The following is a 20,697-nucleotide window of genomic DNA, read 5'->3' as shown; positions in this document are numbered from 1 at the left end:
CCGGGGGATGTTTCCCCCCCTTTTCCTTCCTTAATTTAAAAGCTACACATTGGAAAGCACATTTGGAGTTTTAAATGAAAATGTCTGTGCAGTTTCCAAGCATTAAAAGGTTTCTCATTGATTGGTCTTTGGGGGTGTCAGGTTTAGTGATGTGAAAGTTGCTTCCTGTTATCGCATTGCTGCTGTGTTGACGGGTAGTCTCTGTTCCGCTGTTCCATCATAGTTGTGTTACTGGCTTTGTTATTACATCACTGCCATGCGGAGTCTGGGTCTGTGTGAAGTTACTGCTACCACTGCGAATGTAATGAAGTGTATCTGAGCTATTGGTACATGACTGTGCTACTGGTCCTGGGTCTGTATCCTATGATTGTATCACAACAGTGATACTGAGGTTTACTCTGTACCCTGTTAATGACGTACTGTTGGTAGGACGCTGTTGATGCATTGCATCTGCGTTCTATCAGGGCTGATCAGGAGCTGAGTATGAGAGTGCAGGGGGAATGCAGAATGCAAAGCAGATTCAGTGTGAATGTTGATTCAAAGGCAGAGTAGTTGAAGGTGTCACATTGCACGTTGTGTGTATATAGGTGCATTTGTGAATGTGTTCGTGTGTGTATTGTGTGCGCGTGTGCTTGTGTGTGTGCTCCTTCTTTGTCTTTCTCTGTCTTTCTTCCCTTGTCTCTCTGTGGGTATGTATGTGCATATTTATTCTATGGGGCCATGCATTTGTATGTACAGATGGGTGTGTGTTTGTGTGTATTTGTAGGTGTGTGCATGTGTACCTATATATGCACATTTATTGTCAGGAAGGAAAGGCTCTTCGGGATTCCTTCCTGGCCTCGGGGAAAGCCTGTAAATATGTCTGACGAAGAGACAGGCTTAGACTCTGCAGTATCCGATGTCTTACGTATGTCAGTATCAGTGCCTTACGTGTCTGTTTACTATGAGAATTACTGTGCTGAGAGACAGCAGAAAGCATCAGGGATAGAGATATGTCATTTTTGTGCTATTTTTATTTATGCATACATGGTGATACAGACATATATATATATATATACATACATACATACTACATGGCCAACAATATGTAGACTCCCGACATCTAACATCTAATCTGAAATTATGGACATTAATATGGAGTTGGTCCACCTTTTACTGTTATAACAACCTCCATTCTTCTTTATACTAGATGTTGGAGCATTGCTGCAGGGATTTGTTTCCATTCAGCCTGAAGTCAAATTGGGCACTGGATGGGTGATTAGGCCTGGCTCTTAGTTAGCTTTCCAATTGATCCCAAAGGTGTTGGATGGGGTTGAGGTCAGGGATCTATGCAGGACACTCACGTTCTTTTACAACCTTCTTGACAAAACCATTTGAATATGGACCTCTTTGTGTGCCCGAGAGCATTGCCATGCTAAAACAGGAAAGGGCATATAATCGCCTAGAATGTGATTGTACAGTATGCTTTAGCACGGTGCCTTAGCCGAACCCAACAGCCCATCTATGTTTACTTATTCCACACGTTATTCCACAAGTTTTTCGTATATCACCAAATGTAACTATATTTTCAGAAATGGGACACAATCTGTGATGTCACTGAGAGATGACCTTCAGAAATGCATACTGAATTGCATTTTTCTGAACCATTTTTACCTTACTTAAAATATCGTCTATATCCTCCGGTATTTTCTCCTCAAATTTGGAATGGCCAGTGCTATTGTATTTGTTAACCTGTCACATTGCCATAGCATCCTCTGTTAATTCAGGAGAGCTCTGCAGTTCACCAGCTGAGCTGCAGTCACTGCCTTGGAGGACTACACTTCATTTTCTGCTGGCTCAAGGAGCCTGCAGGCGGCCGATCGACCGGAGGAGGAGTGACGAGTCGGGGGAACCGTGTTCACTGAGGCCCTGCCTCCCTGGGTGACCCTGTGGAGCTTTGAGTTGCTCTCCATAGAAACGTACAGTCACAGCCAGAGTCCTAGCCAGAGAAACTATGACCATGTTTTAGTTCAGCTGCTTCAGCTGTGTGTCTAGTCCCTTGTTCTGAATCTCTGGACATATAATATAATGTGTGCAGGACTTATATAAGACCATGCAAAGGTGTGCTATCAAATTCCTCTACAAGTTTTCTACTGTGATATGCTGGCATGACAGTGTGCACTGGTAAATTGTCATGATTCTAAATTTATAGGATTAATTTAGAAACCATGTGTTATCTTAATTTGGATGGATGCAATGACATCACACACACAGACACACACACACATGCAGACACACATGCACACTCTTACACACACACACACGCACACACACACACACACACACACACACATTTTCATTTTTAAGCTTTTACAGTTTGTCCTATCCACTGTTCATTATTTAGATTTCAAGATGCCTAGTCTTTTCTTTTTTTTGCTGTTTGATGTGTCTCTTGAAAATGATTTTGCAACTAGAAAGAATACACTCAGGAGGATGCAGACGTCCGCCGAGGCACAATAATCTCCCCTCAGATGGGTGTGCACAGCAAATGTCTTGGCAACCCAATTATACCTTGTTGTGATATGTTTGCCCTGATGGTGGCGCTAGAGGGAAGGTCATGGAAATTAACAGGTTACTTCCTCTTGGAAGCATGAATGTGTACTGCAAACTTCATGGCAGTTCAGCCAATACTTTTCCAGATATGTCTGTCAGAGATGGATGGACAAACAGAGACAGATGGACAATGGACCAGCCTACAAACAAACAGACAGACAGACAGACGTCATTAAATAAACTCCTTGGCAGAGGTAACAATGACTACGTGTACATGCTCACCATATTCTGAATAATGATCCTTGTTCTGATTATGGCCGTATTCAGATTATGCCATTTACATGTGTCATGAAAGGTTTTATTCCTGTATACATTGTTAGCTTAAAAATATATTTACGTCTTTTGGTCAGTTCTAAAATATGATATTCTAGTAATTCTTCCTTGTGCATGAAGTGCTTAAAATTTTCCGGATGTGAACAACTGGCATTTCGTTACCTTGAAATTGGGGCTGTCAGTGTTAACCTGTTAACTCATGCAATTAATTTTTTAAAACGTAGTTAATCACATTTTATCATTATTATTATTTTTTCTTTTGGCTGTGTCAGTTCCTGTAAGTTCAGATCTATGGGGCAATTTACAATCTAACATTTTATCTATGACCAGAATTCCCATATACCATCCTATCATTAACAATTGTAATTTATAGTAGTAATTAAATTAATTGCATGAGTTACACATTAAAGTTGACAGCCCAACTTAAAATACATTGCTTTCAGGGTCTTCCACTTGTGTCTACTTTGTTCTGTGGGTTGAATGAACTCAGCGTCTTTTATTTTGTCTGCTACAGCCTCAAAAAAAAAAAAAAAAAACTATTTCAATGCTTTATGCAAATCCTGCTTTGCACAACTTGCGCAACAATTTTTTTAAATACAGAAATTAAGAGTTATGTCTCCTTATCAGTCTAGAATTAAGGGCTTTGTGTAGGTCTGGGTAATAAATCATATAAATAGTTATCAATTTTTCTTTCTTCAAAGTGTAATAACCTCACCACTAGTGAAACAAATATTACCACTGATATCTATGGGGTGTTGATAAGATAGCCGATTAATGACAAGGTTGTAGGCTCCAGTTTCCGCATGGTCATGTGATGTGTTTTTGTTAAACATGTGGAAGCTACAAGGCCCTGCTGCTTATTGCCTGTCACATCAACAGCCAGTTGAAATTAGTGATGATGTTTATTATTATCCAAGGAGCATTTCGCGTGACCTCTGAAGTTTGGAAGTTCACTACTGCATAAGGTATGAGTAAAGAAGTAAATACCAAGGAGTGCTGATATGTACGACATTCAATTAGTGCTGTGAAAAATGTATATTTAAAATATTGACTGATTGGTAATAATTATTAGTAATTTTTTTTTTAATTAGATTTTTTTTTAAATTTGAGTGACAGTCCACAACATTCGATTGAAATCATCAACTGCAAGTTCTAATGTCTATGTAGAACTGGTTGTTTTTTCACTTTTGTACTCTAAGTCTTGTTCTTATGCTTGGTGTTTCTGTTTTTTGGTGTACATTTCCTCCGAGATTTTGTTATGCCATATGAGAAAAGGGAATGGCAGTCACCTTGCAGAGCGATAAAAAAAGAATTTGAAGAAAGGGTAACAGAAACCCAATTTTCGATTAGCATTATATAACAGTGTCGCAGGATCAGTTTTTTTTTTCACATTTGGGGAGTCAGGGAAACAATCGTACCGGGTGCCAAAAAAAGTATTTGTGACAGATTGGGATTTGTGAGTGATAAGATCTGTCACCCTGCGTGGATCCCTGAGCCTCTCCTGGTGGGATGGGCTAAACTGTCCCTCCCCTCTGGGTCTGCGGCCTGGCCGGGTTCAGAACCACTGCTGTCAGGAGATGAGTGATTCATGGTTCTAACCATCAGCTCCGACAGCCTCTGTGAGATTGCATTTCCCCCTCTTCCTCCCGCCAGTGCTCTTTCAGAAGTGTTTTGGACACAACAGCTATTTCACAGATTGGGTCAGTGTAGCACGAACCCTCCGATGACGCTGTGCTCCTCCTGCTTGATGAATCGCTTGCTTTTGGCCAGCTTGGCTCCTTATGAATTGGACGCAAAACTTCCTCTTTCTATTTGTGTGTATGCACCTATGTGAGTGTGTACGTGTGTGTGGTGTATGTATCTTTGCGTGTGATCGACTCTCATCTCGGTCTCCCCCTTTTCCCTCTTTCTTTTGCACATTCTCCCTCTTTCTCCTGGCCTCCCTCTCCATAATTTTTTCTCCCTTGCATAGTCTGCAGTGTGGGTAGATATGAAACAGTATCTGATAAAGACATGATGCCCATTGCACTGCAGGAGCCAGCTGAAGGCTGTTTGTGATGCTGTGAGTGAAAAATGTTTCATAGGAGTGCAGTTTAAATTGACATTGGCCTGGATTAAATGATAATACATTCAAACATTAGCTTTTTCCTTTTAGAATTATCCTAAAATGTAACCACATAGCACTAGCATTGTTACAACAAATTAGGATTTGGTAGATGAAACCTAGGTTACAGCTGTCCTTCATGCTGTCAAATTGTGTCCTTATGTTACTCAAATTTTGCTGAAGCATTGGTGGGGCACAGGGAACTTGGACTGCTGCCTGTGATATTTATAAAATGTTAGTCTAATATTGGAATAATGTTGATTTAGGGACTGGGCCTGGGTTACAACTGCCTGTTCTGTTGCACCATGTGTTGTGTGGGTGAGCATTTGGAGCCTGCAGTACTGGTCTGTCTCCCTCTCTCTCTCTGCAGAAGAAAAGAGTTTCCACTTTAAACAGAATATTAGATTGACTCAATCAGGGGCCACTTTGATCACGGGGCGAGTACACGATCATGCTGACACAGAGGGTTGTTTTTATCTTATTTCTTTCTCACTCTCCCTCCCCCTCTAGTACGGATCAGTTTGTATCAGTCTCTCCCATAGTGCAAGAGTGAGCATGTTGATGTTGCGTCTGTTGGGATCTGACCCTGAAGCGAACGTAAGAGATGGAGTTCCACTGGGGACTGGCCATTCCAACTGTGACTGTTGGGAGAGAGAGTGTGTGTGCGTGCATGTACATGTGTGTACATGTGTGTGCATGTGTGTGTATACATGCGTGCATGTATGTGAGAGAGAGAGAGAGCGTGTGCCTGCATGTGTGAAGGGGTAGAGAGAACATGCGTGTGTACATATGTGTGTGAGAGAGAGAGAAAGAGAGAGAGAGCATGTGTGTGGGGGGGGGTTTGCTATTTGTGAGTGCGCGTGTGCATGTGTGTGTGTATGCGTGCATGTGTGTGAGAGAGTGAGAGAGAAAGAACGTGTTTGTGTGTGTGTGTGTGAGAGAGAGAGAGAGAGAGAGAGAAAGAGAGACTGTAGAGGGAGACAGTAAAATACCACACTAACTGAACCACTTTTTCTCTTGCCCCCTTTTCTTTCTGTCTCTTGTTCTTATTCTCAAGCGGACTAATAGCAGATCACATCCATAATTCCCCAACATCACTGTCAAGCTGCAATGGGCTGGACTAGGAACCACCAAAACAGCGACATGCCCCCAAAAGCACTCGGACAACAGAGTGAGGTTAACTGGCCTGATCCACTCTGACCCAAAACCAATCTTTTGTAATTCCATGGAATATCAGTTCATTAGTGAGTAACTGGTGATTAAAGAAGGTCATAGTAAGGCAGCCCAGAACCTTTTGCAATGAACACAAAGACCCCTGAAGGGCCAGTTAATGATCATTCGTGCCTGTCTTTTTCATTTCTTTCTTTATTTGTACTTTTTTTAAGTGAGAAGGAAGGGGGTTCATTAGTTTAACTAAGAGGAGTGTATTCTCATCATTCAACCTGACTGTACCAGGCATTGGAGGGATAGGGCATTCAGGGGGGATTAGAACTCCATTGTCCCTCTGAATTCGTGCTGGCTTGCTGAAGGGGAAAAAAGATGTGTTTGCCGGCTTAGTGCTAGAGATCATATTTATACATTATTGGGCGAAAGTGAGCTGACCCAAGGTGCTCACTGACGAAGATCGTATCATGCTACCATGCTACCATGCATCCCCTCTCAAATTCTTCAAGCCATTCGTGCGATCGAAATAAAGTTACGCTGATCTCTCTCTGAACAACAGGAAATAGAATGCTTTCAGTGTACATAGAATACAAGCTGAATATTCCTTCCTAATCCCAGTTACATATTCATTTTAAAGCTCAACTGAAGAACTTAATTTCTGAATGTATGTCAGTGATGTATACTGTATCATCATTATTATGTTCACAGTATTCTTTTTGACAGCATTTCCATTTCAGCCCAGTCACATCTCACTTCATTGTCATTTGGGGCCTGCTTCTGGTTGTATTTAAAAGGGGATTGTGGTTACAAATTATTTTATTCATCGGTAATCAGCTTAGAAAGGTAATTTCATTATTTGATCCTTTTTATTATATGAGTTATTATAAATATGTTGGTATGTGGTACAGGTGTGAGGACTGAATAAGAAAATGTATTACTAATCTGCTTTAAAGATAGTGTGGGTAGGTGTGATTTGTGTCGCTGTTGGTTGTGTTGTATCCCCCCCAACACCATTGCCAGATAAGCAATGATGATTAATGGCACAAAACAGCAAGGTTGAAAAATCACCGCCAAACATATGGTGCAATCCAAACACGCGGCGTAGTCCAAACACGCGGTACAGTCAAAGCATAAGGTATGGTCTAGGCCTGTGGCTGCTGGATCTGACTTCTGTACTGAACATATGTCCGCTCCAGTCTAATCGGAACATCACTGAGAGCCCTCTCTGTCAGAGGTTTAGAATGGTCACTCTGAATGCACTGAGAGTAATGGTAGACCTGCCGTGCTAGGCAGCTGGCAGCGAGCGGTCTCCACTTGCAGTGAATCTGACCATCTGTGCCATCAGTAGGACTTCGGTACAGTGAAGATAAAAGAAAAATGGGAAAAAAAGAAACAGGATTTATTCATTATTGTTGTTAATGAGGATATGAATATGCAGTAACTGTGAAGTTCTCCATTAATCAGAACAAGAAATCATAAGCAAAAAGACGTAAGAAAAAAGAACAAAAAACCAAACCATGACATCTCTCCAGTGGGAACAGGACGAGAGACTCGGAACGACCTGGTTTTATGGTTGAACACTTCATCACACTTTGTTTGAGATATAGGGCTTGGCAACTGACAGATGGTCCAGTTTGCCAAGGCCTGACCGATGGGATTGGACCATCAGTCCAAAAGCCCTTCCTTGTGGTGGGAAGGAGAAGGGAAATGGCAGCGATGGTTACCCCACAACAAATATGAGAAACCACTTGTAAGTATTATTAGTACGACAAGAGAGAACTTACCTATTAAAATAATCATATGAATTAAGCAAAACCATTAAAGTTGGGTATGTGTCTATGTATCCTGCAGTCTTCTGAAATACTTACGAAAATCAAAAATAAATTCTGCTTCAAATTTCATGGTTCTGCACTGGTAGAATAGCATTATAGCATTCAGTATCTTGTCTTGAATTGGACAAGCGATTGCAGATAATGGATAGATGGATGGAAGGATGATGGCCTTGCACAGCTACGTAACTCTGGGGCAGACTATGCAACACAAAGTAGCAAATAATAAGTAAAAATAATAACGTGTTCATAATATGAATCGCTGATGAATAAGCAGGTGAATCCATTTTAAATACAAACAAAACATTTGAATTGATATATTTAGCGATGGCCCTTCTTCATTAACATACTCAAAAATTAGCATAAGTATGAAGTTCAGTATACTGTATGTAGAGAAGAAATATGAATTCTGAAATTAGCATTTGTTTCATTTTATTAATCCATTCCAGAAATTGAAATGCTGCCATTTGTCGCAACAGAGTAATGACAGCATATGCCTTTTTATAGAATAGTTTGCCTGCCAATGGATGCAGTCATACAACATGGCAAAGCATCAATGGGGTTGAGATGAATTCAAAGTTTAGCGTTGATGATAAGTAACAGATAAACAGAAAATAATTAGTTTCTTTTGCTGCTTGAAAGTCAATTATTTATTTTACTTATGTGATCTGTGTGTTTTTAAAACAAGGTATGACCTTATAAGATAATTATATCAATATTCTTTCCACTTGGTGACAGAAATAAAGATAGCCACCTCTGGGAATATTATTTTTAAAACAAATGCACAAAGAGACCATTATACCCTCCATGAAAATATATATATAAGCAGTACTCTCATTGTCAAACTAATGGATGAAATAATTAGCTGTCATAACAACACAATAGAACTTTCATACAACACAGATAAATGTGAATAAGAATTGCTCGTTACATCTGAAGGTGGAATGAGTCATACAATTATTTAAAAAATAAGACAAGCGAACACGCAAATATAAAAAAATAAAATAAAAAAATAATAACTAAAAAAAAACAATCCCAATATTAAAGTTTATTCTTTAAATATTTATAAGGGAGCCAGATTTAGAAACACCATTCCCTTACCAATTATGTTCTTATTGTTTTTGGAAATATTTAAATATTTCCTCATTTTACAGGTCTAGACAAAAATGCCTTTTCTGTCACCTCCCCTTCCCCCAATCATTAGTCATTTGCACCATGGTTATTGCTCAAGACAGAATCCATTAAGGAGAGCTACACTCACAGCACATCCTGGTCTGTTTGAAGTAATCAGCATGTTTTAATACATTCACAAATGGTGATGAGATTTCCAGCATGGCTGTTCAGATGTGTGTGTTTAACTGTGTCTCAAGGACCTGCCCAGATGGAAAATACTGTGCTATACTTTAGACATCCATGAAGAATATATCGGAATAAGCATGCCAGTCTACCAAGATACATGTGCCAGCTAAAAGCTTTGGAAATAAGAAATAATTTTCACCAGTGGAGATATTTATGATTTTGATCAAAAATTGGTATATGGTTGTAAACTATCAATGTCAAAGTAAATGAATAAATAAATGCATATGTATTGGAAATTGATGTTCTAGATGCTGGTTTTTGTTTCAGAACAACACTCAACAACACTGTACATGCAAGTATTTTGGCTTTTATATTAAAGTACTTCCTGTCATGTATCAATTTTTTCCGGCTACATTTCACAGAGTGAGTCACAGAAAATGTATCACTTATTAAGAGGGCTTAGGGCTTTCATTTCTTACAGCCCCAATTAGACGCCAAATCTAAAAACAACATGATCTTAAATTATTGCTTTCATTGGTCACTGATTCAAGGTGCACTGTTGTAACTGTTGTAAAGCACAGAGTCTTTGCACTTTCATGCAAAAAACCGCATCTCGATCGGTAAAGCCAGTAGAGATAATAAAAGAAAAAACAAGGCGGTCCCCTTACCCAAAGGAGGGGTGAAATTGACGACCCAGGTTGATGATTATGGTTTTTTAAAATAATCTAATAACTGTCTGTAACAAGTCAAACAACTGGTAACACTACTGTGATCGTTTTGATATCACTAAATTCCCGCTCTAATCCTTAAGCAATCATTCTGCTCTTTGTGAACAGGCTAGCAAAAGTCATTATTCATTAGGCGTTATTTCCATTGAGCTGAAAGCGTTTTCATGAGCATTTGAAAACGAGCATTTCCATGTACGTAAGTAGAATGTGAAATGCAAAAATTGCAGTTTACCTTGAGAAGCAACTACCTGACAAACATCAAAATAATTATCTCAATTAGACATTCCAGTGCCGAGTAAATTACCTAAATGCAAGCTACTACTAGTCTAAGATCTACCCATTCTGAATTTTTCCCCTCCTTACGTTACAGTAATCATAAAGTGTCGTGTTGATCAAGCTCATCTACATAGCTTTCAAACGTAGCTTACAGCTTCCTTCTAGCTTAAACTACGGTTTAGCTATTCTACTGCGTACCGACTTATTTTCACTTTGCGTTTTTGTGTAGCGCATAAATGGAAACTTAGCACAAGCTTTATTTGTTTTGTTTATCAGTAATACTTGCATAAAAGACACTGCGATAGTGATAAAGGGCAAATATTATTGTAATATTATCGTATTATCGTTTATGATTCAATTTTATATTTTTGTCATTTTCCTCCTTGTGAGCTCTCACTCAGTTGTGATCAGGACGTTTACTGCTGACAAGCCTGATTTACTGCTGTTTGGCCGCATGGAGCACTCAGCAAGGTAAAACCAAGTGGTTTGTTTGTTTCTAAGTGTGTGATGACAAACCATTATGAGCACATTTTGTACATAGAAGCTCTCTAAAAGGACAGCATTTGACTGAAATGCAGGCCTTAGTCAAAAAGAGAATGGGTAAAGAAAGAATATTTGTTTTGTGGGGTGCCACCCTTGATGGAATTAGCATCTGGAAGTGGAATATGCCTGCGAATAAAGACATACCGAATATTTTAATTTGGAGAGGTTTGGTGCCATTTGGAGAAGTTTCCGGGGGACTTGGATCCACCTTTGGGAAGACATACGTGCAAATTTTACTGCTGTGTCCAATCCACTCCAAACTTTTCTTACTGGTGTTGCATACATCCCAGGGTACAATTTGAAAATCTGGTTTCATCCAGTATTATAAGTACACAATCTCTACAGAATAAAAAAAAAAGTGTTTTTTAGATTTATTTGTTTTTTTTTTCAGAATAAATATGTCCTGTGTTTGTATGGAGTGAGACTCCTATAGGATAATGAAATCTGGTCATTCTGGTACAAATGTCCTGTTTATTTCAAGCTGTGAACCATGTCTGTACTGTATATAATTTATGTAATGGGGTTTATTTAAAACTGGAGATTCTTGAATAAAGCCCTGTATTTGTATTTGTATTTCCCTGGTTTAAGCAGTTTTAAACCTTTGGGAACCCATTGTTCTCTTGGCTCTGGAGGTGAAAAGCAAGTGGCCAGGTGGGTTGTGCCCTTACTGGTGCTTATGTAGGTGCTATTAACTTTACTGCTGCTTGGCAAAATGCACCCAACTAAACTGTCTTGGATTTACTTGTTTTCTTTCTTACCCAAGAACTCAAGGTCCCAGAATGGCAACCCTTTGAGAGGACATAAAGCAGGCAGTTGTTAAACATTGACCCAGGGTAAAGTTAGCAGGATTGAAAGTGTTGCCTTTTGAGATTTCAAAAGAGAGATCTACTCTGAAAAGCGCCATATTCACCTGTCAAGAAACATTTGTATTGCCTTACCGTCTTTGCCAATTTCAGAGCAATCTCTAAGATCGTTTCTGTCGAATTGCACTGCTGGTCAGATCAAATGGGCAAATAAATGCCACAGTTTTTCCTGTTCCATTCTCTCCTGTTCCTGTTCCTCACATGCAAAACCATTATTTCTGTCCAATTTCAATCATCGAGACTGGGTTCCAAGCCAACACTCAAGCTCTAGAAATAATGTCCTCAGGCCAGACTACATTTTGTAAATAGAAAAATACTTATGTCTCATAAATCAATACATTTGGAAAAAACACCTCCTTTGCATTATCCATCTTTGCAACATCTCAACCTGTGTGTGTGTGTGTGTGTGTGTGTGTGTGTGTGTGTGCGTGTCTGTGTTTATGGTCAGACTGTAAAATCTGGGGGGAATAAAATTTAAATGTTCACGCATGCGCACAAACACACGCGCACACACAAGAAACACAGACACACGCCTGCGTGCATATTTATGTCTTATTCCGCCTAGATTTTACAGTCTTACCATAAAAACAGACACACACACACGTGCATGCGCACACACACATACATTTCTATATATAGAGGCATCATCAGGTATGTACTGTCGTTTGAGACCAGCTTTCCCCTGACAATACAGAAAGTCGGCCATAAAGGTAAGACTACTAGCCTGCATGTGTATAGCCTATGTGTGAGGACCATCTTATGTGTAGAGCATAATTTCATGGGGAAACATTTCAGTTTAATTCATAAATTAATTAATTTGTTCATTCATTCAGAGAACGTAATTAGATGAGAGATTTTATTATTTGTTTACATACGTTACAGTTCATCTTTGTACATGTGTAAATATTGTTTTTGGCAAAGTACACTGATTGCTGAGAACAAAGTAAAACCTTTGAACCGTTGAGCTGTTAAAGCTAAATCCAAATCCACTGCAACTCTGATTCAAGTTGTGTGAGTGATCCTTTTTTTTTGTAAAATTAACAGGAAAACAAAATGCTTCAAAATATTATTGAGTGTAATTCAAAAATGTGAAAAGTCTAGTCATTTATTTATCTGAACTTGACTCTAACAGTGTAAATTTGTGGAGATCTTGTGATATTAATAGAAATCCTGATTATGCTATGGATATGGCTAATTCATGCAGCTGGCACTTGGTTATATCTCAGCTTTTTGCGTATGTATGTCATCTAAGCTAATTTTGTTAGAGACCTTAGAAAGGAGTCATTTCTGTGTCATTTCATTTCTCTAATGTATTTTAAGTTGAGCTGTAACTTATCCTTTGGCTGACAGATGTTTCAGGAACTTCCCTCCCATAGATCTACTTGAAATATTACATATATTAGAAATCTGCAAGAATAAGGCCTATAGTATGTATCATATCCTGTTTGATAAAAAGCAAACTTGAAATGACTTGTTTTACTCCAAATCATTACAGCACTCTTAGTTAAGAACAAGTAATGAGTCATTTATTATTAATGTACATACTGTAGTTGGAGGAGTACTGGTTTGCACATGTAAAGGCTGTTAAATGTTGGACAGTTTTTAATATTTGTTGTTATTTTAAAATTTAAAAATGCTAAATATTTATTTATAATTACATATTACTGTTCTGTAACTTGATTTTATATTGAGAATGCAACATAACATATTTGAAACCATGTAATCATAAATTCATATGTACATGCATTTTCATTGCTAGTTAATCAAGCAACCTAACTGTCCTACTAATTACTGACATCACTGTTGGTCTGTAAATGCAGTCTGACATCATAATTTTTCTCTCCAGAAATTGATACAGGAAGTGTGAGTCTCAGCTCTTTATCTTTACACAATTTTATTTATAATAATTTTATTTATAATTGCGGTATAATATTGTGGTTTTAGTGCAAGAACAAAATACCTTTAATTATTTATTATTTTCAAATTAAATTATTAGGGAAAATTAGACGGATACAATGTGAACTTTTTAGTGCATTATCAAGTTTTCTCAAGTAAAGATTCTTGTACTGATGACAGACATACAGAATTGGTTTGGAATGCAACTGGTTTTTAAAAAGTGCATTTGACAGTCACTGTATGAAAGCATTTCTGTTTACCCTGTTGTGGTGAAAGTGATGGCAAATAAGCAAGCCCACTCTTGGCCCGGTGCCGTCGGCGTCCTCCCTTGCTCTTCACACAACATTAAGCCGTTGGCCGTGCTTCACAGATACTTCACCTTTATTTGATGGGAGAGGAATACGGTACTGAGAAAGTGGCAAAATGGAGGACACTACGTGACTGGTTGTTTATAATGGCAGGATTTAGTCCTGGAAAGAGCAAAAATGAATTCATAGGAGAACACTAGGGGCTATATTTTAACGATCTAAGCACACGGTCTAAAGTGCATGGCGCATGGCAGTGCATTTAGGGCGTGTCAAAATCCGCTTTTGCTAGTTTAACGGTGGATAATCTGAGCGCAAAGTAAAACATATGGTTCAAAGGGGTTGTACTTAGTCTCTTAATTAATCATAGGTATGTTTTGGGCGTAACATGAAATAAACCAATCAGAGTGTCATCTCCCATTCCCTTTAAAACCCAGGTGCCCTTGCACCTTGGCGGATTGCTATTATAATGGCGGATTTGCCAATTAGTAGGAAAGAAATTCTGATAAATATTATGACTAACCATTATGACATGTATTTTTTTTTTTTTAATATCACGCGTTGTGCACACGCCTATATAAGCGCATTCCTATTACTATCTTAATAATGCACCCTTAAAATAACAGTAAAATATTGCGCCATTGACTTAAGACCAGGTTTTTGTTGGTCAATCGCACAATCGCTTTCCGCTGCCTCAAGACGGCAATGCACCAACAATGCGCCTGACCACACCTCATTTAAAGACCAACACGGCCATGGGCGCTCAGATGGGCGCAAGTGCATTTGCTATTTAAACAACGTGGGCTCTGGATGGGAAAATGATAAATGCGTCTGTCTGAAACTAGCAGACACGTGCGTTGCGCTTGGCGCCGCTTTGCGCCGGGTGTAAGATGGAGCCCTAAATCTATCTTTCTCCATCTAAAGTCCTTCTAACATTCTTTAAGAAGAGCCTATACATGCTTATATATATATATTTATATATTATATATTTACACATGCATACATACACACACACAGACTCACACACAAACAACTACATGATAAGGCTATGCTTGTACTGTAATTATAAATCATGACATTCAATACAATAAACAATCACAACAAGTGTCACGGATTCTCATAATATGAATTAAATTAAATTGTCCAATTACTGTATAAATCCTACATCACAACCATGATACCCACACACGAAAGACATTTTGGGTAACAATACCTTACATGCATTTGGCATTCAAATATAGGCCAAAGTGGTTGACAGGGACAGCAGAAATGTGCAAAACTCAGGACTGTAACAATATAGCTAGCATTAGACATCAGAGTCTACCACCATAGCTGCTACGGTATTTGTTTTTATATTGCTAGTTAAGAAAATGTGTAAATTACTTAACTACAACTACACACCTTTCCTTGTTTCTGAACAACCGCAACAAGTGGTGATATTTCAGTGATACCCATTCATGTACAACTGGCACAATGAAAGCCAGAGCCTGCAGTTTATTCCAGGGTGACATTAACAGAGGTCTGGCCTGATATTCCAGTTTTCCAAGGGGTCTGGCCTGTATTGTCTTTGTAGCCTGCTATACTATACCTGAGTAGTATACCTTTTTCCATGTTTGTGTTAATGTGTTAAGAAATAATCAATCCCTTTATTGTTACTTTTTAGAGTTCTTACTGCATGATGTGCAGCAAAAATAGACATCCAAATTTTTACAGTGATAATAAGATGATCTGACTGGTCAAGTGCTGCCCAGTCTGGCAACCTAGCTCAGTCCGTCTTCTCCCTCTTCTTTCTTAATCATTTCCCCGCTCCGTCTCTCAAGGCTTTTGGATGACTTCCAGGTGACCTTGTGATTCACATTCGTCTCCCAGCTGTAAAATCGGCGAATCGGCTGGCGAATAAAGAATATTCAGAATTTATTCTTTTAGCGCTAGCAGCAATGTGATTGATGAATCTCTGTGAAGTAAATAAGTGATGCTGAAGCATCGTCTTTTGCAGCCATTCCAATTTTTTCCTCGGAATTGTGCTTCAACTTCCTGGAAGAAGAAAATGGAATATGAGAGTCTGCACGGCACTGACCTCCATGGTAGTGCTGGATGTGTCAATGTCATGCCATGCTGATCTGTCTTCTGAAGTAATGAGACACATTGACACTGTGTCAAAAAATGTAATGGTTTTAAAAATGTTTTTCTTTAATTTTTGCATATGTTTTCATGATTCTTTTTCTGCTTAAAGAGGAAAAATTAATATTTTCAGATTCATGCATTCCATACAGCTGAGATCTTTCTAGAATGATAACAACTGCCTAGATGCCTCAATTCTGTTAAGAATTGTTTGTCTTCACAGTCGGGGAATATAACATACCCTTCTAATATGTTTGTATCTTTATTGGCTTGTATGATGTCTTGGTATTGTAATATATATGTGTGTGTGTGTGGGTGTCTGTATGTGTGTACGCGCGTTCACATATGTTATGTATGTAATATGCCTATGGTTTGTGAACAGATGGGAAAGCGGAAGTTCTCAGGGTTGGAGGTCATACTAATTGTGATGTTCCTGCTGATTTCTGTGGTTGCGGTGGTCCTGATTGTGCTGTTGGCCACGGCGGACCAAACTGTCATTAAGGATGATGGTGAGTCGGTAACATACCTAGGGGTGGGGTTATGCAATCACCATGCGAATATGAACACATCCAAAGGGATCCAGTGGCATTTAATCAAGAAGACAGTAGACTTAGAGGATAAACTCTGGTTTAGTTATATAAGAAGGATTAACATTAAGATAACTTTGATATCTACGGTTCTTCTCTAATAAAAGTTAAATCCAACTATTAAAAGCGTATATGTGTGTGCGTATGTGTGTATGTGTATGTGTGCGTGTGTGTGTGTGTGTGTGTGTGTTATTGTGCGGGAGAGAGATTATAAAGGTAGAGAAAAAAAAGATCATTTTAAGAGTCATTAACAATAACCATATTTACAATGCAGTGTGTTTCACATCTATCACACACGCTGGTAAATGCTTAATGGTTATGTTTTACAGGGGTTCTGGAGTTTGCTCCAAAATGTCCAAACATTACACTAGGAGAGAGAGTTGACTGTTACCCTGATGCAGGAGCATCACAGGTCAGTTTCATGATCTTCATTTCCCTGAAAATTTCTGCAGCACTTGTTGGGATGTTGTTTATTCAAGTCACTTCGCCAACACAACATTGAGGCTCGGTGCCATTTTTGAAATATTCTCAATCATGTGCAACACTGTCATTCTAGTTGCTTTGTTTAATTTGTGTTACACACTGGCCAAAGCCCATTACAGTTCATACTTTCATAAGTTTGTCATTATTATGCACTCGCAAAAGAGTGGTGCAGCCACCAAGTTATGTAGTTTAATGAAACGCGCACACCAAAGTCCAGTGTGATCCTATGGTTTGGTGGAGCAGTCATCTAGCTCACCCAGAATTTGAAACGCACTGTGCTGCTGCAACACTTTTTCCTGCCTCTCCCCAGAGTTTGTGCATCGCTCGAGGTTGCTGCTGGCAGCCAATGGATGAGGCTTTTGTTCCATGGTGCTTCTTCCCCACCAACCATGGATATCAAGTTATGAGTCAGTCAAGCAACAGTCAAGCAAGTAGGTTTTCTCAGTTTTTTTTTTTTTTTGGCATTCCCAAAAGAATGTCTCCACTGCTTCCAGAATATCACAACATGAGGTGGACAAAAAGCAGCCAGCATGTGATAATTGGAATAACTGCGAAAGCCCCGGAAATCAGTTGTTTGGTCTTGTCATTTTATTATATCTACTATTTATTAATTTATTATTTATTATTTATTACTATTTATTTTTCTCACTTTCTCACTACATACATTCCCATCAGTTCACTGGACTGAAAGCAGTTGATAGAAAATGTCCCATGCCTATTGGTTTGTGGGCTCACATGTGGGTTCTTGTTTCATTTTGTAGAAACAGAAGCCCAGCTGAAAAGGATGCCTTCTCCCTCCCTCTTCGGAGCCGACATAGAGGAGCTCACGTTCCAAGCTGAGATGCAGACAGACAACCGGTTTCGATTCAAGGTTTGCCGAGGAGAGCCCGCCGTCATTCCCCCGAGACCCAGACCAGCTGAGCATGTGGCAGAACTCTCTCATGTTCCTCAGGGCTACATTCTAATTAACCGTTAGAGACTCTTCTAATCATCCATCTCTAACCATTCATTTCATTTTGTGGTTATAAAGCACTGAGAGTTTGAAGTCTGACTGGCACAGGGTGAAAAAGCACCAGACGTTGAGGTTCGATTCGCAAAGCATATTAAGAGCAGTTTGTATCACCGACAGCTTTTTAAAAATGTACAAGAAATTTACAAAAACTTTAAAAATGGAGAAATGATGGACCCATCTCATGATGTAGCTTGTCCTGTTTCAGGTATATGAGTGGCCTAAAATAATAATTCTATTGACATCCTAAAATGAAATACTGAATTGAGGAAGCAGTATTTTTAGGTTATCGTTGTAGTAGTGACGTTGAGTGTCATAGGAGTATAATTATCATTTTTGTGTGTGCCCATGATTGTGCATATGGTTTTTCTCTGCACATCTCACCTTCAGGCCTCCCCTCATGTCTTCCCTTTCAGATTACAGATGCTCACAAAGCCAGGTTTGAAGTACCTCATGAGCATGTGAAACCACCTAGCAGTACCGCTACCCCTAACCCAAACTACACTTTTGAGCTGGTCAAAAATCCCTTTGGTGTGAAGTTGCGCAGGAAGTCCTCTGGAAACGTCCTGTGAGTCTTTTTTCCTGTCTCTTCACCCTGTCCTTCTCTATCTGCCTCCATCTCTTCACATAACCAAACGATCACCTTCACAGCCTTGGCCTTGGCATTTGGTCATTGACTAAACCCTATGAGGATGTCAGCAATTTGCTAATTTATAAGAAGGCTTCATAGTTCGATCTCATATGATTTTATATCAGCTGATAGTGCTGCCAGTAGGGCTTTATCAGGCACCTTTGCTCTCCCTAAGCATGAGAATATTCTGCCACGTTCTGTATTTCAGGCTCATAGGGTCAAAGTTTTAATCAACTGTTGTGTGAAGTGTCAAATGTACTGGTACACCTACTACACCCATTGATAGTGGTGGCATTACCTGCACTCTACCTTATTTAATGTTCAGTGCCAAGGACAGAGGGAATGAGTACTGGCTTTAAAATATTTGCCAAGATTACCTTTCCCAGATAAGGATGGACAGAAGCCCAACTGCAGCTTTTTTTTTTTTTTTGGCCACAAGGAGGATAACTGGCAAATGCGATGCTGTCATATCAAATTGGATCCCTCACCAGCTTTTAGTTTACCATTAAGCAATATTTTTATTATGCATTCATTAAAAGAAGAGTATTTATTTCCCTGTTCTCTGTCAGTCACTAAAAGAGAGAGAGACAACATAATTATGGTTGTGTCACTTCAGGGACTGTTCAGCGGATTTGTGTCATTAGAGGAATCAATTACTTCTCAAACGAACTGAAGAATGCACTCTCCTCTACAATTAAAGCGTTATTATTAAAGAGAAGAAAGATAACGACCCTTTCATTAATTCTGTTTTTACAGCTAATGTTTCAGTTTGAATAGTATTTTCGAATAGAGAGCCCCTCAGACAGTATGGTTTTATGGTGCGAATTGGGGTCAAAGTTTGTCTGCTATTACAGGGGACTTAAACATTTCCTTTTCTCTGTTTCAGACAAAGAATAATGAGAAATATTTCTCAACATTTTTTAATATTACACTGCTGATATTTGCTGATGAGTGTGACTGGATTTGCAGGAGAACAGTACATCTATTTATAGTATTATACTGCCCAATTTATTGTACATTATAGACAAAATTTGCAACCATAAAATATTTATGGTAGCATTAAGAAATTATGGATTTATTTTAGGTATATTTGCAGGGTGATCTTTGTAACTTAGTTTATTACTACTTAAAGAGGTGTGGTGTGAGAACACTCTAGATTCACTACAGATATCTGATTGTTCTATGCTATACTGAGATTTAAACTCTGTGCTAACTAATCTGCCCACTGTCAAATAAGCATGAATGATGGTCACTTATAAACTGTCTGCTTCATTAAATCTGCAGTATATGTTTGCAAAAACTGTAAACTTGTTGAGTCTGGACATTACATCTTTCTAAAGATTTATAACACAAGCTCAGTGAATTCCTTAGGGTGTTCTCCTTTAGGTGGTTTCCCCAGTTCAGCAACACAACATTTTTTTGAGCTGAGAGTACTTCTTTTGTTGAGCTGGTACCTGTTCCTTGCTATTGATGATCTGACCTTTTCTTTTCTTTTTATTTATTTTTGTTTCCATAAGGCATGACCTTTTAACAAGGGCATCATGGCCAGTGCTAATGTCTCACTTAGGTCATTTGCCCCATGCTTTCAGGTTTGACACTACAATAGGCCCCCTGGTATTTGCTGATCAGTACCTACAGCTTTCAGCCAAGCTTCCCTCACATAACATCTATGGGCTGGGAGAGCATGTCCATCAGAACTTCCGCCATGACACAAACTGGAAGACCTGGCCCATCTTCACCCGCGATGCCTTCCCCAATGGAGTGAGTCCTCTGATTCTGTTCCTCAGCTTCTACACCTTAAATGTCAGACCAGCCAGATATTCCCCCTTATCTTACATTCTCTCTCTCTCTTTCACAAAGCACACATTTACAAATACCTCGACCACACAAGCTCAGACACACACACACACACACATTAATTACAAACAAACAGGCACACATTACACACACACGTGCCCGTGAATATACACAAGCATACAAATGCAGCAACAAAA

The 20,697-nt window shown here is 39.0% G+C and overlaps 1 protein-coding gene across 2 annotated transcripts in view; it reads left to right on the top strand.

Moving 5' to 3' along the window:
- Positions 1-12,279: 12,279 nt before the first annotated feature.
- Positions 12,280-20,697, top strand: part of si (sucrase-isomaltase (alpha-glucosidase)) — a 53,792-nt gene continuing 45,374 nt past the window's right edge. Inside the window, exons 1-7 of one of the 2 annotated variants that reach the window (XM_035386272.1) lie at positions 12,280-12,381; positions 16,376-16,502; positions 16,910-16,992; positions 17,374-17,494; positions 17,825-17,934; positions 18,489-18,640; positions 20,293-20,464. In XM_035386272.1, coding sequence (XP_035242163.1) covers positions 16,376-16,502; positions 16,910-16,992; positions 17,374-17,494; positions 17,825-17,934; positions 18,489-18,640; positions 20,293-20,464 — 765 coding nt within the window. In that variant the 5' untranslated portion in view covers positions 12,280-12,381. Of the gene's footprint in view, positions 12,382-12,591; positions 12,683-16,375; positions 16,503-16,909; positions 16,993-17,373; positions 17,495-17,824; positions 17,935-18,488; positions 18,641-20,292; positions 20,465-20,697 lie in introns of those variants that run through there. The other variant, XM_035386273.1, reaches the window with a different exon arrangement.

The sequence above is a fragment of the Anguilla anguilla genome, chromosome 12, assembly GCF_013347855.1.
Source record: "Anguilla anguilla isolate fAngAng1 chromosome 12, fAngAng1.pri, whole genome shotgun sequence".
In the NCBI taxonomy this organism is placed as follows: Eukaryota; Metazoa; Chordata; class Actinopteri; order Anguilliformes; family Anguillidae; genus Anguilla; species Anguilla anguilla.
This window is presented reverse-complemented; position numbering and strand designations above follow the sequence as displayed.